Below are 14,598 nucleotides of genomic sequence, written 5' to 3' on the forward strand. Positions count from 1 at the left end.
CCGACCTCATGAGGACTCTGGTTTTTATAGCTAACGGGGCTTCCTCCCACGTCACCCTAGCGGGGCCAATGATAATCTCGCTCTGGCAGCGCGGGAGCAAAAGGGAGGGGAGGTGGAGGGCTCCGAGCCTGCTGCCAGCCTCCTTACAAACTGAAGTTAGACTTCCTCAAAAATACACAAAAACTCTTCTATTAAGAAGACCTACAGGAAAAATGATGTTCAAACATATCTCATTAGATGACAAACCTCACAACGTATCCGTAGATACCAAACACTCAAGTTGTAGGTAGACAAAAACGCAGACGAACTACAAAACTTCCAATTACACACTGTCTCTTAAAGACTGAGCAATTATGTTACACACACCAATACTTCTTCCACGCCGTATAAACGGTTGTTATTTTACACAAGTTCAAGCGCATTTTTGTAAATTTTGACTTTCAACCTTCACCACCAAAAATCAAGCTTTCGGACAAAGCTGCAGACAATTAAGATGTAATCAATGATTATTTATTGACCATTGGGTGAAATTTTATTAGCTAATGTTACATGGTTACTTCATATTTTACGGATATGTAAAGACACCAAACAGTTTGACGGTTGCACACCACGGAAGAGCATGGTTGCCCGTCGCGACAATATTTGATTGCCAGCGGTTGTGCACCATGGGACATTGTCCTTCTAAATTTGCCAGTAATATCAAGTTATATTTGGTGAATGTCTCAGCTCTTGTTTTGTTATGTTGTTATAGTCCCCCACCACCTTTATTGCCGATGTTCTGTGCGTTTTTGTACGATCCGATAACTCCAAATTTTGCTTCTCTGCAACCCCCAACCCCCACGATAGCGGGCTACCACCCCCCACCGATCCCGGCAGAGAGGTTGCAGAATGGAGATCTCTGGTATCACGACGGATAGCTATCTTGATGTTAGCGAAGAGGTGGTGGAAGCTGTGGACGCTGTTCTTTCACAAGGGCAAGCTCAGACCATAGGTCCACCCACAAGGACATCAACACCATCAAAGCCGTCTGGGAGTTTAGGCAAGCGTCATCTGTGTCAAGAGTGTGGCAAAAGTTACAAATATGCTTCTGGTCTCACAGAACACAGGAGACAAGAACACGGCTTTCAAACGGGATCAAGACACACGTGCGGGGTATGTGATAAAGCTTTCATGAACATTACTGAATTTCACAGCCACTGTAGTGGTCATCAAGGCATAAAGCCACACAGATGCAAAAAAATGCAACAAGTATTTCCAAAGCAAACGGAACCTCACACGCCACAATTGTAAGACAAAACCAAGACTTCTTGTCTGCAGCAAATGCGGCAAGAGTTTTGCTTGTGCCCGACTGCTGAGTCAGCATAATCATGCATACCCATGAAGAGAAACCCCAGTTTGAGTGTGTCAAGTGCCGCAGTAAGTTCAAACAGCGACAGGGGTTGCGTCGACATGAGAAGTCAAGGTGTCCAATGGCATTTAGGCAGTGAGAAACTGTCTGTGTTCAACTTCAAGTCACAAGAAGAATATTTTGTTGAAATTCTTTTACTCCAGATTGTTAGCAAGAAATCCAATATATGTGATCAATAGTGTTTATTTATTTTACAATGACTACATTTTATTCTAATTTGAGTCAATTTGCAGCAAGGAATGCAGTTTGTGATATATTTTTAATTTAATCTTAGATGCATCAGATGTTGTGCATTTCGGGCTGATGAATTTTTATTGTATTACTTAGAAGCATTCGTCGGCTTTGCATTCTATTGTGATAGTTTTATTCTTATGGCCAACAATGTGGTATCCCTCTGCTACTGTCTTTGGAATTACTTCGAAGTCTTTTCAACAATATCTGAATACCCCGGCTTTATCGTCAAGCCGAAGAATGCGAAGCTTCATATTTTCAGTGGGGTGTAATGATAAAGCATGATCGATAGCGGTGATGAATTCTTCACATTTTTCGGAACAATACCAGCACATGAAGCGGGGCTGATTCGCATCCATGGTTTATGCAGTGGACAGGTGATTTCAGGGGCCGGACTCCATCTGCCATAGAAAATTAGAAATATCAGAGTCAGTGCGAGTACCATTTGTTTAGACATGCAGAAGACAATTGATTTAAACAGTAATTCACACTGACACCCCTCCCTCTCTCTTTGTAACAAAATAAAACCACTAATCATTTGTAAAATAATGACTTTTCTCTCTCCATGCTTCTGTCTCTCTCTGTCTCTATTTTCTGTTCTTGTTGACCCTATCTAGGCTGAGGGCTGGATGTTAAAAAACAAAACTACTTGCTTATCTTTAACCCTGGATAAAAAAAAGTATTTGCCTTGTCTCGTCTCTCTCTCTCACACACACACACACACACACACACACACACACACACACACACACACACACACACACACACACACACACACACACACACACACACATTTCTGACTTCAGCACCAGGGCTATGACGCTTTCTCCAAGACTTTTCTGGCTATACTTTTGAAAACAGCAGTCTGAAACAAAAGAACCAAAAGGAGAGAAACAGAGTTACTGTGTTATTCACATAATAAATAAACCAGGCGGTGTTCACTTTGACCAGTAAAAGCTGGTCGAGCCCTTGCAAATATTCTGTTAGAAAAAAACACACAGACATTTCTATTATTCTGCAGCAAAACTGTCTTTATGCAGGATTTTTTTTTCCTGCAGCAAAACTGTTATTTCTGCAGAATTTATTTTGCTGAAGTAAAACTGAATTTTGTCACCATCTGCCAAGGATACTATAAGACAATAGCTAGCCCATAAAGATTCCATACACAGTACTTTCAGGACGTCATCTATCTATCCTGTACCTCTTCTTTCTGACTAAAAGAATCGCAGAGAAGAACCAAACCCAAAAGAAGACAAAGAAGCGGACAGAGAAGAACAGACCAGAAGCAATGGGCCAATTTAAGTTACCACCTGTGAGCTGTTGGGTTCAGCAACAACAATGGGCTGCCCGGCATCTGACAATTCACATACACGTCCGTCCAGCGGAACCTCACCTGCACATGAAAACACACCACTACAATTGTGTGTGTCCTGTAGAGGGGAGGCAACTACAAACCCAAATTTATTCTCTTAATGGCAGGACTGAGACAAATGTTGTGAAATCAATTTTCTTGTTGGTGTTTTATTCACATGTAAACAAGTTTTGTTTACTGTTCTCTTTCTTTGAGACAGCAACAAATTAAGCGTCCAGTATATTTGAAAGCAATTTTTCCTTGTCGACCAAGCATAACGACGCTGCATGGGTGTTGCGATTGTTAGAGGATAAAATCAGGTGTTCACAGAGAATGTTTAGAGTGTGTGTGTGTGTGCCGCGTTCGTGCGTGCGTGCATGCATGATTGGGTGTGTGTATGTGTGCGTGCATGCGTCTGTGCATGTTAATTACAGACTTTAGGTAACAGTTTTTGTGAAGATATCTTGACAGAGAGTTAAAAAAGAACAAAAACTGTTACCAACCTAGTATCTCTATTCCAGTTTCTCTTGATAATTTCTGCGCCCCTTTCTGGCCAAAGATGTGATGCGAGGTGCCACAGTTGGGACAAACAAATACGCTCATATTCTCCACAACTCCGAGCACAGGAACGTGAACCTTCTGGAACATGGTAGCGCCACGTCGAACGTCAGCCAAAGCGATGTCTTGCGGCGTGGTCACTAATATAGCCCCTGAAAAATTCACACACATGCCAAAAGATGAACTTTCATTCAGAATGGCTGACTATAAGGCACAGTCACATGTGCCCCCAGTATTTCAAGAAAAATCCATTCCTCCCCCAACTTCAGGTACACTCCTTTCAAACTGACATTTTGCATACAATTGCTGCGGGATTGAATTCAACCATTTTCTCTTTCAGAACACCTCTACATATCCCATAACAAAAAAAAGAATTCCAAGGTCAACCCCAATAAACTAACTTCACTTTCTCAGTACACTACAAAGGGACCCCTCTTTTCAGATCCCCTAATTAAACACTCCCTTCCTTTTAAGACCCTGTTTTCTCAGACTTTCTGTTAATAACCTGTGTACATTTACTCCCATTTTAAGACTCCCTCCTTTTTAAGACCCGGTTTTCACAGATTTTTGGAGGTCTTAAAATGGGGGTTCTACTCATTCTGATAATCATCGGTCCACGGCTATTGCCAGTTTCTCTCTGACAGCATGCTGAATTATTGCGCGAATCTATCAAAACAAGAAATTGAATACAGAGTTATCTCCCATATGTTTTTCGTGAGCACTGATCTAAAATTGAGATCAGTGTTCGCGAGACGAAAATGATTGCAGATTGGCCGACTTCGACAGTGATCTCCGTTCTGTTCTTCACAGTTATGATAAAGACATCGTTCTAAGGTCAAAACAAGTCGAAATTTTGAGAGTGCTGTCCAAAGGAGACTGTGATATATGGTTGCATCACTCTCAACTGGTTACAAAAAAAATCGTCTGCTCCGGCGCGCGCCGAAGCCAAAGTTGATTATCACGTGACACTTTAGAGTTGTTTGCAAAGTAAATACATCCGCGAAAGATAGCTTGCTTGAAACTGTCTTACATATCAATTCCTTAGTAATTTAAAAATTACACAACACCATGAAAAATCATTATCGACGATCGCAAATCTGCTTATATCCCAAACACATTACGAAAAGATCTAAATATGTAAAAAATCGATTTCTTACCCACAGAAAGAAAACCAAGGCATCCTGTCAGGGATAGAATGAGACCCGAAGGGAAGTAACTCATTTTTGACCTGAGTTCAGGAAGGGGTTCTACGGTACATGTTTCACAACTAAATCAAGAGTTGAGTCAAAGTGCAATTTCACCTTTGAGGGGCAGGCTCTGGGCAATGGACAGCTGGACATCACCGGTACCAGGTGGCATGTCCACTAGCAGCCAGTCCAGCGGTGCCCAGTTCACCTGTCTGAAATGTTTTAACTCAACATGTAATATTTATTTCCTCACAAAAGGCTCTTCTGAAATTCACTTCAGCCATCTAAATCAGTGCAGTATTCCTGTCACCTCTCCTCTCTGCTTAAAATCAATCAATCAATCAATCATCCAATCAATCAAACAATCAAGCAGATCCATACCAGATTCTATGAACTCTTCAAGTAACTCTTTCAGAAAGTTGATGTAACAAACTTGAAGGACATCAGTCCACCTGTCTAAAACAGTTTATTTGCAAGGCAACAGCTCTGAGTCTCCCTATTGCGTTCATACCCTGGCATGGTAAACATCAAGTTTTTAGAATTTTTTAATATTTTTTTTACAGGAAATGTTGGCAAAGTAGATTTTTAAGCCTTGGTACATTCACATTGCAGTGTAAAAAAACCAATGATTTGTTCCACAAAAGAATGATAACATACATTCATTGCACATTTACAAACCTCAGAAGTTTCTCAATCGCAGACATGACCATGAGTCCTCTCCAGACTATTGCAGATGTTTCATCCACCAAAAAGCCCATGGACATGCTAAAACCAGAAAGAAAAAATGACTTAATGGAAAAACAACAACAACAAAAAAGAAAAGTTTACATGAATATAAACATTTAAAGACTTCATGTAAAACACAACAAAATGCACCCTAGGTTTTTACTCTCACAGCAAGCTCTGAACCATACAAAGTCTTGTTACAGATCTGAAAGTTATAGGAGAAGAGGTTCTTTGGTGTTTTAATTTTTCTTAATTATTATTGTGCTATTTTTACATTTAGTCAACATAGAGGGGGATTGAGACGAGGGTCGTGGTGTGTGTGTGTGTGTGTGTGTGTCTGTCTGTCTGTCTGTCTGTGCGTGTGTGTGTGTAGAGCGATTCAGACCAAACTACTGGACCGATCTTTATGAAATTTGACATGAGAGTTCCTGGGAATGATATCCCCGGACGGTTTTTTTCTTTTTTTCGATAAATACTTTTGATGACGTCATATCCGGCTTTTTGTAAAAGTTGAGGCAGCACTGTCACACCCTCATTTTTCAATCAAATTGATTGAAATTTTTGTAAAGCAATCTTCGACAAAGGCCGGACTTTGGTATTGCATTTCAGCTTGGTGGCTTAAAAATTAATTAATGACTTTGGTCATTAAAAATCTGAAAATTGTAATCATTTTTTTTATTTTTTATATAAAACGATCCAAATTTACGTTCATCTTATTCTACATCATTTCCTGATTCCAAAAACATATAAATATGTCACACGCTTTCCTTCTTTGCCACTACTAAAGCAAACGTGTGCAAGATTGTATGTTACACGCTTTGGAGCATGTGCAAGAACGGATTCAAACTCGAAATCGTCCCTCCAAAAGCCCCAAAATGCACACACGACTTTTATTTCTCCTGCTGTTGTCGTGTCTTTTCTTTACAAATTCTTCAACGCTGAGAATACTGAAAACGGCATCCCAGACTACAGTACTGTTTCCATACGCGAGTTTAGCTTCCCTTGGAAAGTGGCTCGCTCAGGAGGCCTGTTAGTCTGAAACTAGAAGGACAGAGTTCTGAACATAGATGACAAAGACCCCGGAAAGAACAAACATTTCGCGGATGCAGACACAGAAAGACGTCATGAAGAATGGAATGCTTCAAAAGATACAGACTGTGACGATGACTGTGACGTCATTCACATATACCGAGACGTCATTCATAGTTGTTCGTTCACTTTCGTCAAAAAGTAGATCTCTCCACAATGGCTGCTCCTGTGTTTAGGTTTATCAAGCGTGAGTACGCAAAACGTGTTTGTTCTCTCCTCTGTTGAAGCTGTGAGACATAATCGCCATTACGAGCTAGTCGTGTGACAGAGAGTGTTCTTGCACACTCGACTGCTGCTGTTTCACTCCGGCTAAAGCCGTCGTGAAACATCTACAGTCTCGTGTGCAAGAAAACTCTCTGTCACACGACTAGCTCGTAATAGCGGGTAATGTTATATTTGGATTAAAAACAAGCTCTGAAAATTAAAAATATAAAAATTATGATCAAAATTAAATTTCCGAAATCGATTTAAAAACAATTTCATCTTATTCCTTGTCGGTTCCTGATTCCCAAAACATATAGATATGATATGTTTGGATGAAAAACACGCTCAGAAAATTAAAACGAAGAGAGGTACAGAAAAGCGTGCTATGCAGCACAGCGAAACCACTACCGCGCTGAACAGGCTTGTCAGTTTCACTCCGTTATGCACAAACGGCGGATTACGGTCATTGTGAAAAAATGCAGTTTCATTCTGTGAGTTCCACAGCTTGACTAAATGTAGTAATTTCGCCTTACGCGACTTGTTTTGTCTTTGTTTTTACTCATAAATGATGTATGCAGAAGGCATTTAAGCATTTCTGTAAGGTAACCATGTGCCATACAGTTAGTTCTGCTATATTTAAAGGGATATTACCTATGGAAAAAAGGCCTTCAGATCTCTTACAAAGCTGTACAATAAGATTGTGCGCTACAAATAGTGCTACCGCCCAGGAAGACTGCCTTCACTTTGCAAAAGAAAGTATTTTAAACGCTTAATTCAATGCAATAAAAAGGCAAAGAAAGACCACCCTTTTTGGCTTACTTCCACTGAGTTACTTCCCTTGGTTGTATACATAATGAACGTTACTAGGGGGCTGCGTCATAGATAGCGCGCGCCCCCATCATTCCACCTGCGGTTCTGGACTACTTTTTTGTCTCCAACACCCGAGAGAGGCAGCATTCTAAACTGCATTCGCTCACTTTGATTTACCATACATGGTGTGTTTTTGAACAAATCGTGCCATGTGCATCTAGTTTTAGGTACAGTGGATTCCCCAGATTCTTCAAATTAGCCAGAAACTCCCCCCAAACTGTCTGATCAAGAGTATTATGTTGTGAAGGAATTTAGATGTGTGCTGATTTAGTGGGTCCAGTGTTCGCTTTTCTATGTTCCTCTTGCCACAGGCACTAAAATAAAACCTAATTACTCTAATTAATAAAAACACTTTTATCCCACACCACAACAAACACATCCGCTCGCATCAGTCATCCCATCGCTCTCTGACCTATCACGCTTGCACGGTGTCACGGTTTGGTGACATTGATTGGGGAAGAAACTCTTTGTAGGGTGCCTTTTTTCGAAATTGCGATGCAAAGCGCCTGTGCTTATCGCAACTGAATGATTTTTGCTGACGAGTTTTACACGAGGAATTCGTTTTATCTCCACACCTGGGCTGGAGTACGAGAGTACGAGATGTGATATTGTGTACAGGGTTTCCACGTGCGGGATTTTGCTGGCTTAGCAAAGTCAGCCTAAAACTGCGCTATACTTTTGACGATAGCGATTGGTCGCGGGAGTCATGTGATCTTTTGAACAGCTTTGTGGGAAACATTGAAACGACACATTTGGCACATGCTTCGATAAGAGAAGGTTGTTTCTTGTCCAAGAGTTGATGGTATTCAACACGTCGCGATATTGTTTATGTCAACGTGCCTGCTCTGCGTGTCCAAGAGGGCTCTTGGAACAACGGAGAAGTGACCGCCTTTTCGCTGCAAGATATTTTTTGACGACGAGGTCATCAGGTGTTACTTGACTGGGTGTTGGAGGATTTCAACGCAGAAGAAGACTCAGTACAAGGGTTGTGGCTACAAATTCGCCGACGGACGATAAGCCATACACAGAAGCGGGTTCGCTTAAGGAGAGCTACACATTCATAGGCTGTTGAGGTAATAAATCGTTATTAAACGCTGTTTGCGAGTCAATGTTTGTGGAATGAAATACTCTCTGTTGTTCTTTCCAGGATAGCGCATAATAGGCTCTTTGTGACGCTAAAGGTATAATCTGTATATGTTTTTTTGCAGATATGGAGAGGAGGGAAAATGGCTGATTTGTTGTTTTAAAAGTTCGTTTGTGCAGGCCACGTGCACTATGAAATATGTAAAGGTGACATGTTTAACCCATTTGACCCCAGGCCAGCGGCAGCCATTTTACTATGAAATCCCATGTACAGGGAAGTAATTCCGTCACATGTCACTTGTACAAACATTTAAAAAATGAAATAAAATGCTGTTTGAAAAGTTTGACTCACCTGTGTATTTTTCCTTGATGCACAAAACATCATTCCTTCAAATACAATTTTTTTTTTGCAGCTACACAGCACAGGAATGTATTAAAAAAAATCAGAAGTACAAAATTTCACTTTCACGCAAGCACCAACATCAGTGTCTGGTCTCTTATACTCTTTCAAAACAGTGTCAGACTGTTGAAAACACACAGACTTGCAGCAAGGGTCCAACCTCCACAAAAGAAAAAGCTGCAGAAGGCTGCTACTGCAGCAGTTCCAAATGAAACTGAGCAAAACAGTGTCCCTTACACAGGTCTAAGTCCGTAAATCCCTGAAAAACATCGTTGTCATCGTCCGAGTCCCCCATGAAGTCGTACCAAAACTCTGCGTTTGATCGTGTATCCATTTCGAAGTTTCAAAAAATCGCTACTCCTCTCACAGTGAACCAATTTTCAAGAAGAAAACATGTGCATAACCGGAAGGAAGTCGCGAAAACAACGAAGTCTCGTCCGCGAGAGTCTCGTTTATAACAACAACAATGGCTGCGCCCTACTGAGACACGTGTTTAGCGGCTGGTAGCGGGCGCTCCGCGGTCAGCCACTGCAGAAAAACAGCGGGCGCTAGCGGGCGCTCCGGGGCCAAAGGGGTTAAAGGTGGAGTGTGAAGGGTTGCATGGCATGTTTAGTGCACCGATGCTTTTTGTTGCAGCTGCTGTAACCGGAACATCATCGGCTGTATTTATCTTCTGGAGCATCTTTGTCTTTGGGAGCATATTTAACATCTGGTGTTCTGGTGTTCTGGAGTTTTGCTGTTGCTGTTGCTGTTCTACCTATTACACGTCTTACCAGTTCTGGTAATCTACGGGGAGGACCTTCAGCGGCGGAGTGAGGCGCCTGATATCTCCACTATTCCCTGCTTCGTTCCACGCCGACCGGCACTACAATCAACGGAGCAGTTGTGGAGATAGACTATTTACGGGTCGCCCACTCCGTGGCAAAAAGCTAAGTGTACCATGCTTTTGCGCCTTTCACCACCAAGTCATCTTTCGCATTTATGATTATGTTTGAGTGGTGACAGCGTGAGGTGTGTGACACCTGCATTAACCAGCGCTTTTGGCAGAACAGTTATTTTTCCTGTCTTTACACGGGTTCAGCGTGTTATTATCATTTAATAAACTTTAACTGGCACTTTTGTCAGTTACTTTCTTTACGTCTTTGACGTAAAACAACGTTTGAAGTGAAGTATTGAGGGAGGTGGCGAGATCGTATATAAACAGGCGTCTGAAACTTATACTTTTGTTGATTCTATCTTTTTTGTGTGACTGCGAGAGTGGATCGTGGTGTGGATAGTCAGTTAGCAGTAATTGACCGTTCATAATCATCTTCTGTGATCTATGAAACGTGACACACGGTCAACCTCTCGACCACCGCATTTACACAGAGGGGTGAAATTAACATACGACGCATCGCACAGCACAACCGTCCCTCGCTAAAACAAAACACTGATTTTACCTATTTAAATTAGGCGAGTCGGCTATTCCGCCAGACCATTTCAACAATGATTTAGAGACTACTTGGAAATAATACTAATCCACGATAGCACATAGGTACCGTACTCAAACAAAACTACCACCAAATTTTCCCTTGACACCCGTTAAGCTGAAAGCCTCAAAGAGGCAAAGGCACACACATTTTAAAACCAACCATTTCACTCCATAGTTCACCAATGGCTCCATCTTGTTATCTGCCCAAACAATAAATACATTTATTTCATCAATATATATCTACCATGTCTTTGTGTAGAACAGTCATAAAAAAAAGCGCATCCTAATCTTTTCAAATGCAAGGGAGAAAAACAATAACAGAGACATGTTTAAGAAAGGTCTGTGAAAACAAATTAAATCTTACACATGCAAAAGCTAGTCACATACAAATTACATGCATTTAAAAAATTCCAGTGAGGGATTGACACTACACTCGAACACACATACAGCAACAACAACAGTGTAGACAAACAAAACAATCAACACTCTTGTACCAGCACAGACATTTAAAGTGAAAAAGAATTCTCATAACTGACTTTACCTGCGGATAGCTCTGGTTCACCTGAGAGATTCATCAACTTGGGGATGGATGGCCCGTATATATCAGCATCAAGAATCCCCACCTTTGATTTCTGCAACAACAACAAAAAGAAATATTTGAAAATTAACTTGTGTGCAAACAAATTAAGTTAACTTGACAGCTTACCAAAGTAAATGTTCACTACATACAGTCATGTACCATCTTCATTGGTATTCTTTCTTTGTAAATGTACCTGCACTAAATCAAAGTTACGCTGATGGGGTCTATGTCGACCAAAAGTGTGGGATTCCCTGTAGGTGGAGTTCCTGTAGGTGGATTTCCTGTATACAGGGAATACCACAGGGTGTAGTTTTTGTAGCGTTTTGCTGATATCGCTGAAAGTCACGTGATGCTAAGCGACATCGGTAGAATTTGATGTTTTTCGATCTTTTTTAATATTTCTTACACATTTGAGTATGGTTTGTAAGTTTTATTCAAAAACTCCACCCTGTGGGATTCCCTATATACAGGGAATCCCCCTATAGGAACTCCATCTACAGGGAATCCCACTCTTTTGGTCAACATAGACCCCATCAGCCAAAGTTACATTAACAAGCTTTGTGTTTCTAACACTACAAGGTCAAATTTCATGCAACTTAAGTTTTCCAGAAGCTCATAATTTGGAAGTTCTTCAAAGCATTCATTTTATGGAGCGTTGTTCCCAGACTCAGAGGACAATATGTCGGTTAGACCTAGATTACAAATATGTATCGGTCCAAATGTCGTGGCTTCATAAAAATTGTTCTGAAGAAGACCTCATGCATGTCAAAACTATCGGACGGTCAACTGGTCAGAGGTAAGAACAATGGCCAATGCATCAGATCCTACAAGTATGCGTGAATGACCCAAGCCTGTGAACAACAGTTTTTATGTACCTAAATTTACTCTAATTTATTTGAATAACCTCTTTGAAAAGAAATGTAAAAACATTCTGTTGAAGACAATCAAGAACAAGTCGCGTAAGGCGAAATTACTACCTTTAGTCAAGCTGTGGAATTCACAGAATGAAACTGAACGCACTGCATTTTTTTTACAATGACCGTAGTCCGCCACTTGTGCAAAACGGAGTGAAACTGACGAGCCTGTTTAGCGCGGTAGTGGTTTCGCTGTGCTGCATAGCACGCTTTTCTGTGCCTCTCTTCGTTTTAACTTTCTGAGCGTGTTTTTAATCCAAACATATCATATCTATATGTTTTGGGAATCAGGAACCGACAAGGAATAAGATGAAATTGTTTTTAAATCGATTTCAGAAATTTTATTTTAATCATAATTTTTATATTTTTAATTTTCAGAGCTTGTTTTTAATCCGAATATAACATATGTATATGTTTTTGGAATCAGAAAATGACGAAGAATAAGATGAAATTGTTTTTGGATCGTTTAATAAAAAATAATTTTAATTACAAGTTTCCGATTTTTAATGACCAAACTCACTCATTAGTTTTTAAGCCACCAAGCTGAAATGCAATACCAAACAAACCCCGGCCTTCGTCGAAGATTGCTTTGCCAAAATTTCAATCAATTTAATTGAAAAATGAGGGTGTGACAGTGCCGCCTCAACTTTTACAAAAAGCCGGATATGACGTCATCAAAGGTATTTATCGAAAAAATGAAAAAAAATACGTCTGGGGATATCATACCCAGGAACTCTCATGTAAAATTTCATAAAGATCGGTCCAGTAGTTTACTCTCAATCGCTCTACACACACACACGCACAGACAGACAGACAGACACACACACACACACATACACCACGACTCTCATCTCGATTCCCCCTCTATGTTAAAACATTTAGTCAAAACTTGACTAAATGTAAAAAGCTCCACAATAAGACAACTTTAGTTGATAATGATATCATACAGTCCTGATTTAACAAGATATGTATAGAACCTGTACTGAAAAGTACATATAAATTATATAAGTACTGAAAAACTGAAAAAAGTCAACTTACCGGGTCTTCTGCTGCAATGGCTAGCGCAAGGTTGACTGAAAATAGAAGAAAAACACAGATAAAAATAAACAAAATCAAGATATTTTGCAGTACATTGTACTAAAAAATCAGCATCAACATATTCATCCACACACACACAAACACTCATGCAGGCCACACACACACACACTCGACACACACACATATATAACCATGGCAGCTCGTTTTCTCTGGGGAGAAACATGTAACAAGGGTAAAACCTCACAGGCTGATCTACCTTAACCCCTTATGTAAGTCTGGTTGTAAGAGTATCCTACCTGTAGTGGTAGACTTACCTGTAGTGGTAGACTTACCTGTAGTGGTAGACTTACCTGTAGTGGTAGACTTACCTGTAGTGGTAGACTTGCCAACCCCACCCTTGCCAGATGCAACACAGATGATATTTTTGACGCCCTCAATGGGCCGCTGCTTTGGAAGGCCTTTTGCCATCATCTGCCTTTGGTGGTCAGTCTGCTTTGGGCTTGAGCGGACTCCCTGAGACGTGAAAACACAATGCAGGTGTTATGTACAGAACAGTGGACCCCCTTGTAAGACTCCCTCCTTTTAAAGACCAATTGTTTTTCTCAAACTTTCTGTTGATAACCTGTGTAAAATGACCCCCATTTGAAGAGTTCCTCCGTTTTCAGACCTTCCTTTTTTAAAGTTTTTTTTTCTTCATAACCTCTGGAAATTTAATTACCGCCATTTTAAGACTCCCTCCTTGTTAAGACCTGATTTTCTCAGATCTTAAAAGTGGGGTTACAATGACCTGATAGTTTTGCTATGAAATTAGCGGTGTTGTGTTTGCTCATATATATATATATATTAATTTTGTATAGACTAATAGATATGGAAAAAAAAGTACTTGCAGAAATATCTGTATACATAAAGACCCCAGACCCCTTCTTCCTTCACCTCGATCCTACACACAAACACACACCAGAAATTATGCATAACTGAGAGGCTGTACCTTTGGTGCATACAGTTTGTGTGTATGTGTGGAGAGAGAGAGAGAGAGAGAGAGAGAGAGAGAGAGAGAGAGAGAGAGAGAGAGAGAGAGAGAGCAAGAGAGAGTGCACAACAGCTTGCATATACAGCGACTCAGCTGTACAGCGAATGCTCATGCAAACTGATCGTACAAATGGATCTTCGTGTGTCGAAAAACGTCTGCAAATGCACATAATTCCGACATCTTGGCGCTGTTGAACTACTGTCCTTGCAAGCGAAAGGAGCTTCATCCTTCTTTCCGGAAGCGTGTTCTGAAAGTACGCGTGCGCAATAGGCGTATTGAAGCAGACGATGCTTTCGGCTGCCCCGTCTCGGCCAACCTAGAACTCGCAAGATTCAAGAATGAGCGCGCGTGTCGCACACACACGCACGCACACACACACACACACACACACACACACACACACACACTAAAAATAACAGACAAAATCCACAACCACACACTATGAGCAACTAACACCA

At 40.8% G+C, this 14,598-nt stretch overlaps 1 protein-coding gene across 4 annotated transcripts; it reads right to left on the bottom strand.

Moving 5' to 3' along the window:
- LOC138958018 (iron-sulfur cluster transfer protein NUBPL-like) lies at positions 1-14,507 on the bottom strand. Of its 4 annotated transcripts, none has more exons than XR_011453269.1 (12): positions 14,268-14,507; positions 13,479-13,623; positions 13,111-13,145; positions 11,120-11,210; positions 10,739-10,778; positions 5,414-5,500; positions 4,850-4,947; positions 3,494-3,700; positions 2,950-3,032; positions 2,432-2,504; positions 1,967-2,040; positions 1-1,050 (listed from the first exon to the last, which is right to left on the bottom strand). XR_011453269.1 is itself a non-coding variant. In XM_070329046.1 (11 exons), the coding sequence occupies exons 1-10, from the start codon at positions 14,364-14,366 to the stop codon at positions 2,454-2,456; spliced, it is 936 nt and encodes a 311-aa protein (XP_070185147.1). In that variant the 5' UTR covers positions 14,367-14,507; the 3' UTR covers positions 1,801-2,040; positions 2,432-2,453. The 4 variants fall into 4 exon arrangements, 2 of the variants coding, with proteins under 2 accessions (XP_070185147.1, XP_070185146.1); XR_011453268.1 differs by having other exon boundaries at positions 1,950-2,040; XM_070329046.1 differs by lacking the exon at positions 1-1,050 and having other exon boundaries at positions 1,801-2,040.
- Positions 14,508-14,598: the final 91 nt, after the last annotated feature.

Source organism: Littorina saxatilis, linkage group LG2 (assembly GCF_037325665.1).
Source record: "Littorina saxatilis isolate snail1 linkage group LG2, US_GU_Lsax_2.0, whole genome shotgun sequence".
NCBI lineage: Eukaryota > Metazoa > Mollusca > Gastropoda > Littorinimorpha > Littorinidae > Littorina > Littorina saxatilis.